Below are 12,207 nucleotides of genomic sequence, written 5' to 3' on the forward strand. Positions count from 1 at the left end.
CTTTTAAATGATTTTAGGACAGCTAATATGTACAAAAATATTGCAGTGATTGGCAACCACCAGTTTGATTCACTTCCTATTGACAAAGTTGTACCCTGCTGAGCTACACATGATGCCATTTTTATCTGATCTGAGCTATTGTGGAACATTGATGTGACCTCTAACTTGGTGCACAGAAATTTGACTGGGTTAATATTAGCACGGTTTGATCTGAACTAGTGTGTGAGATTGATAGTAAGGAATATTTGGCACACAGAGGTTTGACTGGGGTAAACATTTTTCTCAACAATAAATGAATTGCAATAAATGGTGTAGAAGAAATAAAAAAAAAAAAATAAAATAGGAAAAATTGGTCAAGCTATAGAAAACAAGAGTTTTTACAAAATGTGCATTTTGGTGCATTTCAACATATTTTTCTATGCCCCTAAAAGTCCTCACCACTTTCTTTTCCCTCCACCTATTGTAGACATAAGGTTTTCAATGCTGGCAATCTAATATTATTAGGGTTTTACATGGTCACAAACGATTTTGTCCTTCGACTGGCTAAGTTCACAAATAAGAGTAAAGCTGTAGTAGCTGTAGTGCAGTGTGCAGGCACCTCTGACCCGTTAAACATGTATTCTGTTCACCATGTATTCCATACATGTGTTTGTTTTCATTTATCAACCTGATTGCTATTAGAATCGGCATTGTTTAGATTTGAAACAGCTGTAAAAATTGCAAAAGCTTAAAAAATGTAAATGTAAGCATTTTTAATCATTCGCAAGTGGCACCAATTAAAGTTAAGGCACCAGAATCGGCAAACTATCCCTTGACATTATATGTGCTAGTATAATAAACTAGGAACCTCCTTTCACTTACCAGGTTGTAAAGTTGGGCAATTATTCCCAAACACACCCATGGAAGGCTACTTTCTATCTGTCCTAAAACATTCCAGTGTATGAACATGTCATTAGGTAAACACAGCCATCAGCTATATTCATACCACAATTAAAAGGTTAAATCTGAGTAAAGATTTAGCAAATTAAATGATAAAAAGTTTCAAAGTACAGATTCAAAATGGAGATCACTTTACCCCCTATGTTAAATCAGCACACAGTTGATTAAATATAACTCAGAACAAATAAATTGAGAGAACTTGTATTTCAATCCACATTACAGTATATGTTTGATAGCATTAGCAGTTCCCTGATTGTTTTATCATGTTGCCTGGAATTGCTCTTTAACATTCATTGTGTCATAAATCATTTTTCTTTCATTGTTTTCAGTTGTAAGGAGAATATTTCTCAGCAGGTTTACTCAGCATTTATGTCTAATGCATATTTATTGACCCTTTTATTGTAGTGATATTATTCTGTCTAGCTGGATCGCTTTATATAGCAATTGATCTAAGAATGTGTCAACAGGTTTCAATTGCGGACAATTTTTATTTTCTCAGGCCGAATCTAAAGTGTGGTGGAAATGCAAGGCCTGGTAATTCTGTGCAGTACTCTGTATTGTCTGATACTAAGGCTTCATACACACATAAAATTGTCCTTGCAGGAAATGATCTTTCATGATTGTTTCTCAGTGACAGATAAACAGCATGTTGCGTATACCAATGTTTAATCAAATTCAACTGGAATTCAAATAATCAGTATATCACTCATATGTCAGTGTTTTAGGACTCCTGACCAATTGATTACCCAGCACAGCTACTTGCATGTGCTAGTACAAAGTCCCTGTGTAATTTTATTTAAGAACTGTGCTATATCCCCAGAAACATATTAAACAAATGTTATATCCCAAAACCCTCAAGATAACAATAACCCGTCCTAAATTGTTAACAACCGATTTCTGCTGTTTTCTCCTTTTTAATTCTCCTCTGGTTCTTCTGGATCCTATGTATAGTGCAATATAAATTGTGTTCCGTAATTGAGGCTTCTGATTGTGTGTTGTTTAATGCAGCTTTGTGATGTAATAAAAAAGGGAATATATGCAGGCATCATCAGTGGTTGTATATAGAATACATTTAATGTCATAGGAGCATCCTCCAAGCATAGGACATTCCAGTGGGTTCTGTTTATAAGTAAAGTAACATATGTTGTAACGTGACAATAACATATGGACTGATTTACAGAACGTCATCATTTGATCTGAGACAAATATAAATAGGGAAAGAATTTTAATCTAAAAATAATGTCATGTTTTAAATATTTGTAGTAATGACTGTTTTTATTTTGTCATTTTGGATGAGAAATGTGTTTCCTGTTGGGTTCAGTGAAGGAATACTATGAATAGAAAAGCTTTTATATTGATTTTTGAAAATGCATTACCATTGAAACTATGACAAAGCTAAAGAAAGGTATCTGAAACCTTTGATGAAAGCAGCCATTCTCTGAGTAATAGGCTACAAGCCAGTGACATCATGATAGAAAAAGTTGAATAGGCTCTGTACACTGCTTCCATCAAAAGCTTCTGAGACAAGTGTTCACATTCAATACCCTGATGGTGCATTAGTGTATGGATTTAGTCAACATATATGAAAAATATTCTGATTTGGAGCAACAGTGTATGTAGATCTGCAGAAAAAAGCTGTACATTGTGATTCACTCAAATATAATGTCTGTCCTAATTTAACCTAAATTCGCATCCCATGGTATGAATCATTTTATTCCCTCTCTGGACTGATTATCTGAATTTCTAAATTAAATTTCTAGCCTTGCTGCAGGAAAAAGGTATTAGACAGATGGCTGCTGCTACTTGTACAACTAGGCTTGTTAGATCGCAGAAATCACAACTAACATTCACCCAAAAGAAAACTTGATTGGCTGGTTTGATTTTATTTTGGTAAATTAAAGGATGAAAAAGACAATGAATCATTTTATTTTTATTCATTAATGTGTGACATGCACTGTCAATTGATGTTGAATTAAATATCTGACTTTTTCTCTGTTCCAGGAATAGAGCTGTGCCCTCCTGGCCACAGATTCATGATCACCATGGTGGCCAGTTTCATTGGAATGGCCGGGCAGTTCCTTTTGCCAGGTTTGGCAGCGCTCTGTAGAGATTGGCAGATTCTCCAGGCTGTCATCATCTGCCCTTTTATCTTGATGCTCTCCTACTGGTAGTAAGTTTTCTCCTATTTTATCAGTAGAATTTTCTTCATGGATTTTACAATTTGCAAAGCATTTCTCAGAATAAATTGTTTCACATTTGTTGTTATTTTATAGCTGTAGGACTTATTGTATATGTATGTGTATTGATATGTCAACTTTGAAAAGTGTCTTACCATCAAATTATTAAAACCCAATTTCACAAAAATTTGGGACATTCAGTACAATATCTCTTTGACACAAAGAAGATAAAAATAAATATTAAAAAAAGTAGCTTCTTAGCATTTAAAGTCAGTGCTATCATAATAACTATCGTGTTTCCCTGAAAATAGGATAGGGTCTTATATAAATTTTACCTCTGAAAATCGCATTAGGGCTTATTTTCAGGGGATTTCTTATTTTTCTCATGTACAAAAATCTATATTTATTCATGTACAAAAATGAGACAGGTGGCAACAAAAAAGATGACAGTTACCAGAGGCGTAACTACCGTAGAAATCAATGAGCCCTCCAGCAAAACTTTTGATTGCTCTCTCAGAAAAAAAATTGTGCCCTCACACAATATCGTATCCCCATATGTGCCCCCACATATTATGGTATGTGTGGAATGCATTCCCCACATAATAAAGTGCCCCCACATACTGTATATAGTGCCCCCACACAATACAGAACATGCCCATCTATGTGAACACACATACATACATTACAGCATTTGTTAAAAAAAAAAAAAAAGTACTCACCACTACTGATACCTTACTCCGATCCTGCGGTGTGCGTCCCAACTACTTTAGTCCTCTTCTCTTGGTATCCCTCCGTCGCCGGGTACCATGTGACTGCACTTTCCGAAGAAGCTTGCACAAAGAAGCTGCTGATAGGGCTTATTTTCGGGGTGGGGCTTACATTTCCCCCTTGCATGATTAGCATGCTAGGGTTTATTTTTGGGCTAGGTCTTATTTTCAGAGAAACACAGTAAAAAAGAATGCAAAAACAATGCTAATCACACTGTATCGAGTGTTAGAGGGAGAGGCTACATGTCAAATCATAATACATGTCCCAATAAAACTATTGTGTATTATGCCCAAACTTCTGAACACAATAGCAGTTTAAAAACTCCAACAGTGTTTTTTAGGTATATGTGTGAAAATTCTAAAAAAAAAATGTAGCACAGGTTAATTAATACATGCATAATATATCTCTTTAAAAGTGTTTTGAACAGTTTTTCAGTACATGCAACACTTTTATTCAACATAAATGGAAGCAAAGTGCTTGCACTAAGGAGTTGTGAGCATGTGTTTAGAATTTGCCCACACATACGCTTCAAGGACATTTTTAGTTGTGTCATGTATCCAACAATAATGCATTTTCATGTATACTGTGTGATTATTTTTCCATATTTGTTAACCAAGTTCATAGTTACGTTAAAAGATTTTTGTACTGTGACACAAAGTAGGAGGAGCACTAAAACACATTTTCCCCTTTTTCGATAGTCTTATTAAATGGTAAAATTGTACTTTATTGTATATTTATTGTGATTATAGCACATTTCTTTCTGCTTTTTCCTAGAACCTACCCACACCATAACATAATAACATGCATTGTAATGTATTAGGCAGCATATTCATAATTATAAAGATCCTGCAGTGCAGGCCAACACCCAAAATATATGTAGTTTATGTGTTGCACTGTATTATAGATGTGCATTTTGGTGTGATAAGCTTTGCATTGCAGTACTCATGTACAGCACATAACACACCTTATATTGTTTTCCATAACTCAATGCAATGTGATTTAACTCCTATGCACCTACCTTTTCTCCCTGCAAATAATCTCTTCAATTCTTTCTGAAGCATCTTTCCAGAATCTCTGAGATGGCTGATGGCTACAATGCAGTATGAAGCTTCTAAGAAGCAAATTCTTCAGATCCTTCACAAGAACAGGGTTAACACTGAAACTGACATCAAAGGAATAATGCCAGGTGGGCATCGTGTGCCATACTGAATATTATATTGTAGTAAAATGTACATAGAAGGCCTGGCGATTTATTATATATATATATATATATATATATATATATATATATATATATATATATATATATATATACGGTAGTGAAGCATTAAGCATAATAACACATTTTGGACAACGTGTACTTAAAACATTGTGAAAAGTTTGTGGATGGCTTTTTGTACTTCAGTATAACTTCACACAAAACTAGGTCCATGCAGAAAAGATTAGATGAATTTGGTATACAGGAACTGACCTAAAGTATGATTAGAATGCTGATTGCAAGCCTGATGTTCTCATCCAAGATCAGATCCTCACCTCATAAGTGCTCATTTGGCTGCATGGGCACAAGTTCCTGTACATACCATAATCTTGTGAAAAGCATTCCCAGAAGAGTGCAGGCTGTATGCATTCACAATCACATACAGTGCATGCTAATGAATATGTATTGTCCATAAACTCTTGGATGTGTTATTCTATTGCAGAATTGGAGAGAGAGCTATTGAAAAGACCAAAAAGAGTTTGCATTGTGAAAGTGGTGGGAACAAGGAACCTGTGGAAGAATATTCTGGTTCTTTGTGTGAATTCGTAAGTATATTTAAGGCATGTTATCTTAACTTAATAAATGTTGAGAACAGAAAAAAAAAGAACTGGTAGAAAAAAAAAAAAAAAACTTAAAGTAAGAAATGAATAGACTATTAAATTGTAAGAGGGAGTGTTTTCAGAGGTGAGAATGATCATAAAACTATTTAAAAGTCATTTAGAATTCTGAGGTCCACATTGAGTCTATTATATCTTGTATCAAACACAATTATCATTTGTATTTCAAAGGGTTTGCATTTTTAAAGCTCCATGGACATGAACCAAAACTTTCATGTCTTTTTATAGAGTGATCAGGGTGGTGAGAAATGATGTCCCACAGGTGTACAGAAATAATCTTTCTTTTGTTCTTTTATAATCTATTATTGTAGATTAATTCTTGTTTTTAATGTTCTGTTTTGCACTTGTTGGGAGGTAAACTGCATTACTGTTGGTGCAGCTGTATGACCCAGTAATAATGAATATTTTTTTACGTGTGTGACGCTTTTTAATGAATAGGATGGAAGTGAATAGGCAAATGCATGGGTAGCGGCTGAACAATCTGCAGCACTTCTTGTTGCAAGGTTGCATTCCCTTTTTAGCATTTTTGTCAGAATAAAGTTTTCTACTGGGTGGTTGCCTGAAAGCCTGCACTAGGGACTGTTGTAGGATTTTATTCATTGTTTTCTCCTGGTTTGCTGTGTTGCAGCTCCTTGATTATCTTTTCCTAACCTAAAGATTGTATGTGGTTACTAAAGGGAATTTCGTCCCACGGAGCAGTGTTTATGCTTGTACTGATGGTTTTGTTGCTTTAACTTTTCTTAGACCTAGTTTCTGGTTTTGAGCAAGCTTTAGGTTGGGTGAGAAGGAAATGCAGTATTCTTCAGCTTTGCTTTTCTTTATTTTCAGAAACACATAGGGCAACAAGGACTACATGGTTTTGACATAGGGAAAAGCATCATACAGAAAGTTAGGCAAAGCTAAAGCATTACTGAATTGCTTTAAATGGAAAGATTTTGCAGTATGTTTCAGATGTAGAAAAAATTGCGTGTTTGAAGCTTTGTGCCTGAAACAATGGGCATTAGATTCTAATAATGGATTCTGCTAGTACTGTGAGATATTTTTTCTGCTTTTTGGGTCACAGTATATGTGGTGCTTTCAACTTGGCTGTGTTTAATGGCTTGTTGGAGATGTTGGAGTTTTACTGGTTTTCCTATTTATGTGTGGGGTTTGTCTTTTTTTGTTGGGTAGGAAGTTCATGTATGCACTTGAAAAGTCAGTTTTTTTGGAGAGTGTAAGCAATGTGTACATTTCTATGTTTATCCACATGACAATATCATCAATATAATGATTGTATATACAGAGTAGTGTAGGAGCTAAATAAATGTAAGCATGTGCTGCTATAAAAATCTAAATTAAGTTGAACCTAAGATGAACTATGAACAGAATCACCTAAAGTTGTCTAGTATGGCACTGGTTCACCTGTCTATCATACATTGTCATAACGACTGGAAGGAATTGCTTAATAATGGAAATGAAAATATGAGTAAAATGATTTTCAACGTCCTAGTCACCAAACATTTTTCAAATAGTTTACTTTGTTATTATGTAACTAAATGCCATGTGAACAATCGTTCTTCCTAGTATATAGTTGTATCATTGCTGTTTAATTTTGTTGATGGCACATTACATCTGTGAACTCTGATGTATTTTACAGGCTAACTGGATATGGGATACACCACTGTTTTGCCAAAAGTCTCATGGACCCTGAAGTCAACATGGGCACAGGCATGATGCACAATTTCTACGCCAACTACTTTGCTATGGCAGGGATTACACTAGCATCATGCCTGGCAATGTGCCCTGTTGTTGGGTTTTTAGGAAGAAGAGGAGGATTGCTTCTATTTATGATTTTAACTGCTCTGGCATCTCTTCTTCAGCTAGGACTTCTGAACTGTAAGTTATTAGTTGTGCAAAATAATTCTTGATAGTAAAATTGTTTGTATATACTGTATGTACATATGTGTGTGTGTGTGTATGTTCAGAGAGTATGTATAGCAGGGTTCTCCAATTCCTGGTGTTTCTGAATATTGGCCCTGATTTACTAAAGGCTAGAGGACCATTGCCTGTCACGGTTGATCAATCAAACCTGAAATGGGTTTCTTCCCATGGAAACAACAGCAAATGTTTGTAGTTGTGGATCAAGAAATTGCAGATAAGAGTTTCAAAGCTTTGCCACATAATTACGTTTCTTTTGAAAACTTCAAAACTTTGCAACCCTTGCCTGTGTCATAGCAGACCAGAGAGAGATTTATATAAAGATCAGTGAAATGGCAAATGTGTGATTGTAGTCATGTGTGCTACACTTTCAGTGCTACAATTTTTTACATTAAATCAGGGTTCTCTGTCTGTGTTTTCACATGACTGATATTTCACTGAACAGGTACACTATGATCTGCTGTTACCTGGTCCAGAATTGAAAATATCTGTTCTTGGTTGTGTTACCTATTCTCTTCTATGATGCTCAGTCTTTAGTAAATCAGAGATATTATTGTGCTATTGTTTGGGGATCAAAGGTTGTGTTTCTCAAGTTTACTCAAGTTTTACTATGGAAATGTTTGCTTAGGACCAATGTTTTAAAGACAACTTGGACAAAAGCAAAATAAACTGCAGCAATGTAGATGATTTTTTTTTTTGTATTTATATCATTCCACCATCAAACAAAGCTTTTTACAGACCACATAGTACCATTCATGTATGTTTCTACCTGCTAAAGTAAACAGATAACATATCCACAAGAGAAAGACATCATATACAGTTAATACATACCTCTTGTTACCATCCAGAGCCTTTTGCTTTCAGATAGTGAAGGCTAGGCATAGGCCCTAGTTCTGTCCTATAATAGAATGCCCTAAGCCTGATTGACCTGTTGGTACAAATAGGGATTATCATGTGGGGAGCAAGGGAGCTCCTATCGTTGTACACGCTTTTTTTTATTTAATATTTATTTAGAAGGAGGAAATTTATAAAGAGAAGGAGGAAACTTGCATCCACTTGTCAAGAATACGACAACATAGAAATTCAACACCAGTGTCTGCAATGCAATAGTGTAAATCACTTAGCCATTGCTAAGAAACCATATAGACACTTACCTTTCATTCTTTAGCGATTGCAGCATTAAGTTGATGTAATAGTGTATCTTTCTTGTTTTTATTAATATGCTAGAATAAATGCAGTTCAGTAAAATTATTTGCTTTGTATGATAAATGTATAGCCATTGAAATCTTAAAAGAAACAAGATTTTATTGTCATGGGGATATATTTCTATTAAAGTGAATAGATCTGGTGATGTAGGTTTATTAGCACAATAGCTATTTTTACTGTGAATGGAAACATTACATTGTAGCTGATCCTGTAAGCCATAGCTAGCGTCAGTATATTAATGTGTTTGTATATTACCAAGCATTAAGTTATAAAAAAATCTGTTACTGAGCTGTGTTGTACAGCACTGGACCTCTGCTGTAAAACTGACAGCACATATATACATGTGCATATGTGCACAGCTGGGAAGACCTCAAAGATGTACAATGTATGACCTTGAAATTTAAATAGTTGAGGAGGATTGTGTTTTTTTTTAACAACCCGAATTTCCACTGGTGAGGCCAGTGTACTAAAAATGCAGCATGCAGGAGCAGAATTTTGTGCATTGCTTTTAGGTCCTATTAAATGAAATGCATCTTGTCATGCCCATTCATTTCACTTGAATTGGAAAAAACAGGCAAATGAACAACAAATCAGCTGGTAGAAACAAACACATTTAATAATGCCTATTATCTGACTTTAAAATACTCCATCTACAGGCTAACTTTCCATTTGGGTGACACTTATATTAGACAGCACCAAGTGCTGAGATTCAAAATATTCCTTCATCAGGAGCAGTGAAATGTTCCCAGATATGAGTTTCTCATAGAAGTTAGAATATAAATCTTTCTAGGTAGTGATGGTGTTCTTTAATAATAAAAAAGAAAGCCTACTCATATTTTGCTGATATAACTGCACATTCCCTTGTCAAATATGACTCATGACTGTGTACAGCTAGACTTGAGAATCTTCTCCATTTCTGCATATGTATTTCTATCCCATTTACATTCTATCTTTGGCTTCAGGATTCATTAAGGGAGTCACTTCTGTCAAAGATATTTAATCTGAATGTAATTAAATTTTCTATGCAAAGTGTAAAGTTGTTTTAAGGTGATTGCACAATTTGATTAGATTCACTGATTTATATTTTAACTTCTTTCTTTATCTCTCTCTTTTTTTTTTATTTTGCTCATCTTTGGTGATAAGTGATTGGAAAATATACTCAGCGTCCTGATACAGGTATGACATTTATTATGAAATTTCTTTTTGATGAACAGAATATTTTTGACAATGTAATATTTAGCACAACACTCCAGAGAGAGACAGTTACCAAAATACAGTCATTACCTAACACTGCTGTAATCCAATACTTTGGGGATTGCAAATTTTCCTGGTTCCCTTCTGTGTAGACTATTTCCTCCTGCTAGCCCGTGTCTCTAGTATATCTAGAGACACAACGGGGAACCATGAATCTGAAACGCTCAGAAGTATAAAATTCTACACTTCCAGGTATTTTTTTTACACTTAATATTCTATATGTTTCTTAGGTTTATGAACAACTGTGTAGTGTGATAGTCTACTGAATATATACTGAACAAATTGGTTAGGTGGACCCTGTAAGAAACATTTGTTGATAAATCTAAAGAAGTTTTTGTAAAGTTTGTACATTTAGATTGTAATTTGATTTACCAGCCTAACATTAATTTTACTTAACTCTAAGTTAATAACTCCAAACTAGCTCCTTTTTCTGCAAACACACCTATTCTTCTGCTACCAGCAACAGTCATGCTGAATCCTCGTAGCTTTTCACTGGTAGGCACTGGAGCTATGTGTTTAGCTGCAATCACCGCTAATCCAATCTATCCTCCCTGATTCTAAGCTCTATTCCCAATTTGTGATCTATCATGAATCGATAATCAATCAATGTGCTGGTTTTGCTATACGAGATGTACATGTACAGATGTTTGAAGCTTTTTGTGTAAAACATACTGTTAGTCATAACAGTCAAATTTCTATTTAAGAATCACAATATTACCAAGTACTTCATTGAATATGTTAACCTCTTTCTTTTATCTGTAGGCATGAGTGAAACTGTAAAAAACAAATTCTCCATCGTATTCTCAATCATTGGGATGTTTTCTTCTCATGCTGTTGGAAGCTTAAGTGTCTTTTTCTGCTCTGAAATCACCCCTACGGTGATCAGGTATGGAAATCACCCTACAGTGAACACTCCTTTTGTTCTTTTTTCATAAATAGAATTCTGGGTCACAAAGCTGCTGATTTATTTCTGTAAAGATTTTGTAAACCATATTTGTAAGCATATACCGTTTCCACTTATTCAGAGTGTACCCTTTAGTAGTATCTAATAGTTGTCTACTTTGATTGTTGCAATAATTATTTGGTCTGCTTAACTGATTCATGTTTATAAGTCACTTATAAAAAATGCTGACACGCCTGTTTTTTATAGTCAGTATATAATCCAAACTTGTATCCAAGCTGACTCACCTTTGTTGCTGTGTTTTTAAAAGTAATTTAGCTACTTCAAAGTTATACTTTTATTCTATAAAGCATCTGCTGTATTCAAGGTTAGACACTGTAGTATTGTTGTAACCAGCGCAAAAAAAACAAAGCAAGTTTAAAGCTGACCAGCAAAAATAGTCCCCAGTCCAAAAATGTCCCCTTTTCCCCCTACACAGACTGGTGTTTTTAATCTGTAAATTACGAGTCCGTTTTTTTAGCTTGTATTCTGGCTTCTTCCGATGTCCTCCAGTTTTTGTCTAGTTGAAGGGGGCTTGTGCATTGCTTTACAACTGCCTTTTAGGAAAGGTTGCATATCTCAGGGCCCTTTTTTCCCACCTGTAAAATCCTGTGATGCTTCCCTCCTAATATTGTAACATATGTCATAATGGAAGATATTTACCTGCACATTGCATGGTGTTTAATATAGTTCCATGTCATCAGCCAGCTGCTCTTGATGCAGAAAAGAAAGCTAACGTCGTAGGATAAGATCTACCATAACTGACTGGCTGGGGAGAAGAGGACAACGCTGGATTTGTATATGTAGCATAACAGTACATCAAAAGCAATGGGCAGTTATTTGTTTGGGAAGGTGAAAGATATTCTGGCTTTATGTACACTCTAGGAGAAGTCTTATGCTGTCTGAATATGTTGTAATAATAATAGTTACAGTGCACTTATAATTGACACTGCTGCAAAGGCTTTAGAATGACCAGCGAATCAAGGTATACAAATTATGCTCTTTTGGATTGTTTTTAGGGCATACTTTATTGCACAAGAACCATGACTGGTAAAAATACATACAGGAACATTAGGCCTGATTTAGTAAAGCTTTCCAAGACTGGTGAAGATAGACTATCATGAGAGAGCC

At 35.0% G+C, this 12,207-nt stretch overlaps 1 protein-coding gene across 1 annotated transcript in view; it reads left to right on the plus strand.

The window, feature by feature from the left end:
• The window catches only part of SLC22A23 (solute carrier family 22 member 23), a 79,237-nt gene that overhangs the window by 58,469 nt on the left and 8,561 nt on the right, over positions 1–12,207 (plus strand). The window contains exons 4-9 of the mRNA XM_072411775.1: positions 2,941–3,109; positions 4,943–5,070; positions 5,585–5,687; positions 7,396–7,634; positions 10,026–10,058; positions 10,899–11,022. Of these exons, the coding sequence (XP_072267876.1) occupies positions 2,941–3,109; positions 4,943–5,070; positions 5,585–5,687; positions 7,396–7,634; positions 10,026–10,058; positions 10,899–11,022 (796 nt within the window). The remainder of the gene's footprint in view (positions 1–2,940; positions 3,110–4,942; positions 5,071–5,584; positions 5,688–7,395; positions 7,635–10,025; positions 10,059–10,898; positions 11,023–12,207) is intronic.

The sequence above is a fragment of the Pyxicephalus adspersus genome, chromosome 5 (genome assembly GCF_032062135.1).
Source record: "Pyxicephalus adspersus chromosome 5, UCB_Pads_2.0, whole genome shotgun sequence".
Classification (NCBI taxonomy): Eukaryota; Metazoa; Chordata; class Amphibia; order Anura; family Pyxicephalidae; genus Pyxicephalus; species Pyxicephalus adspersus.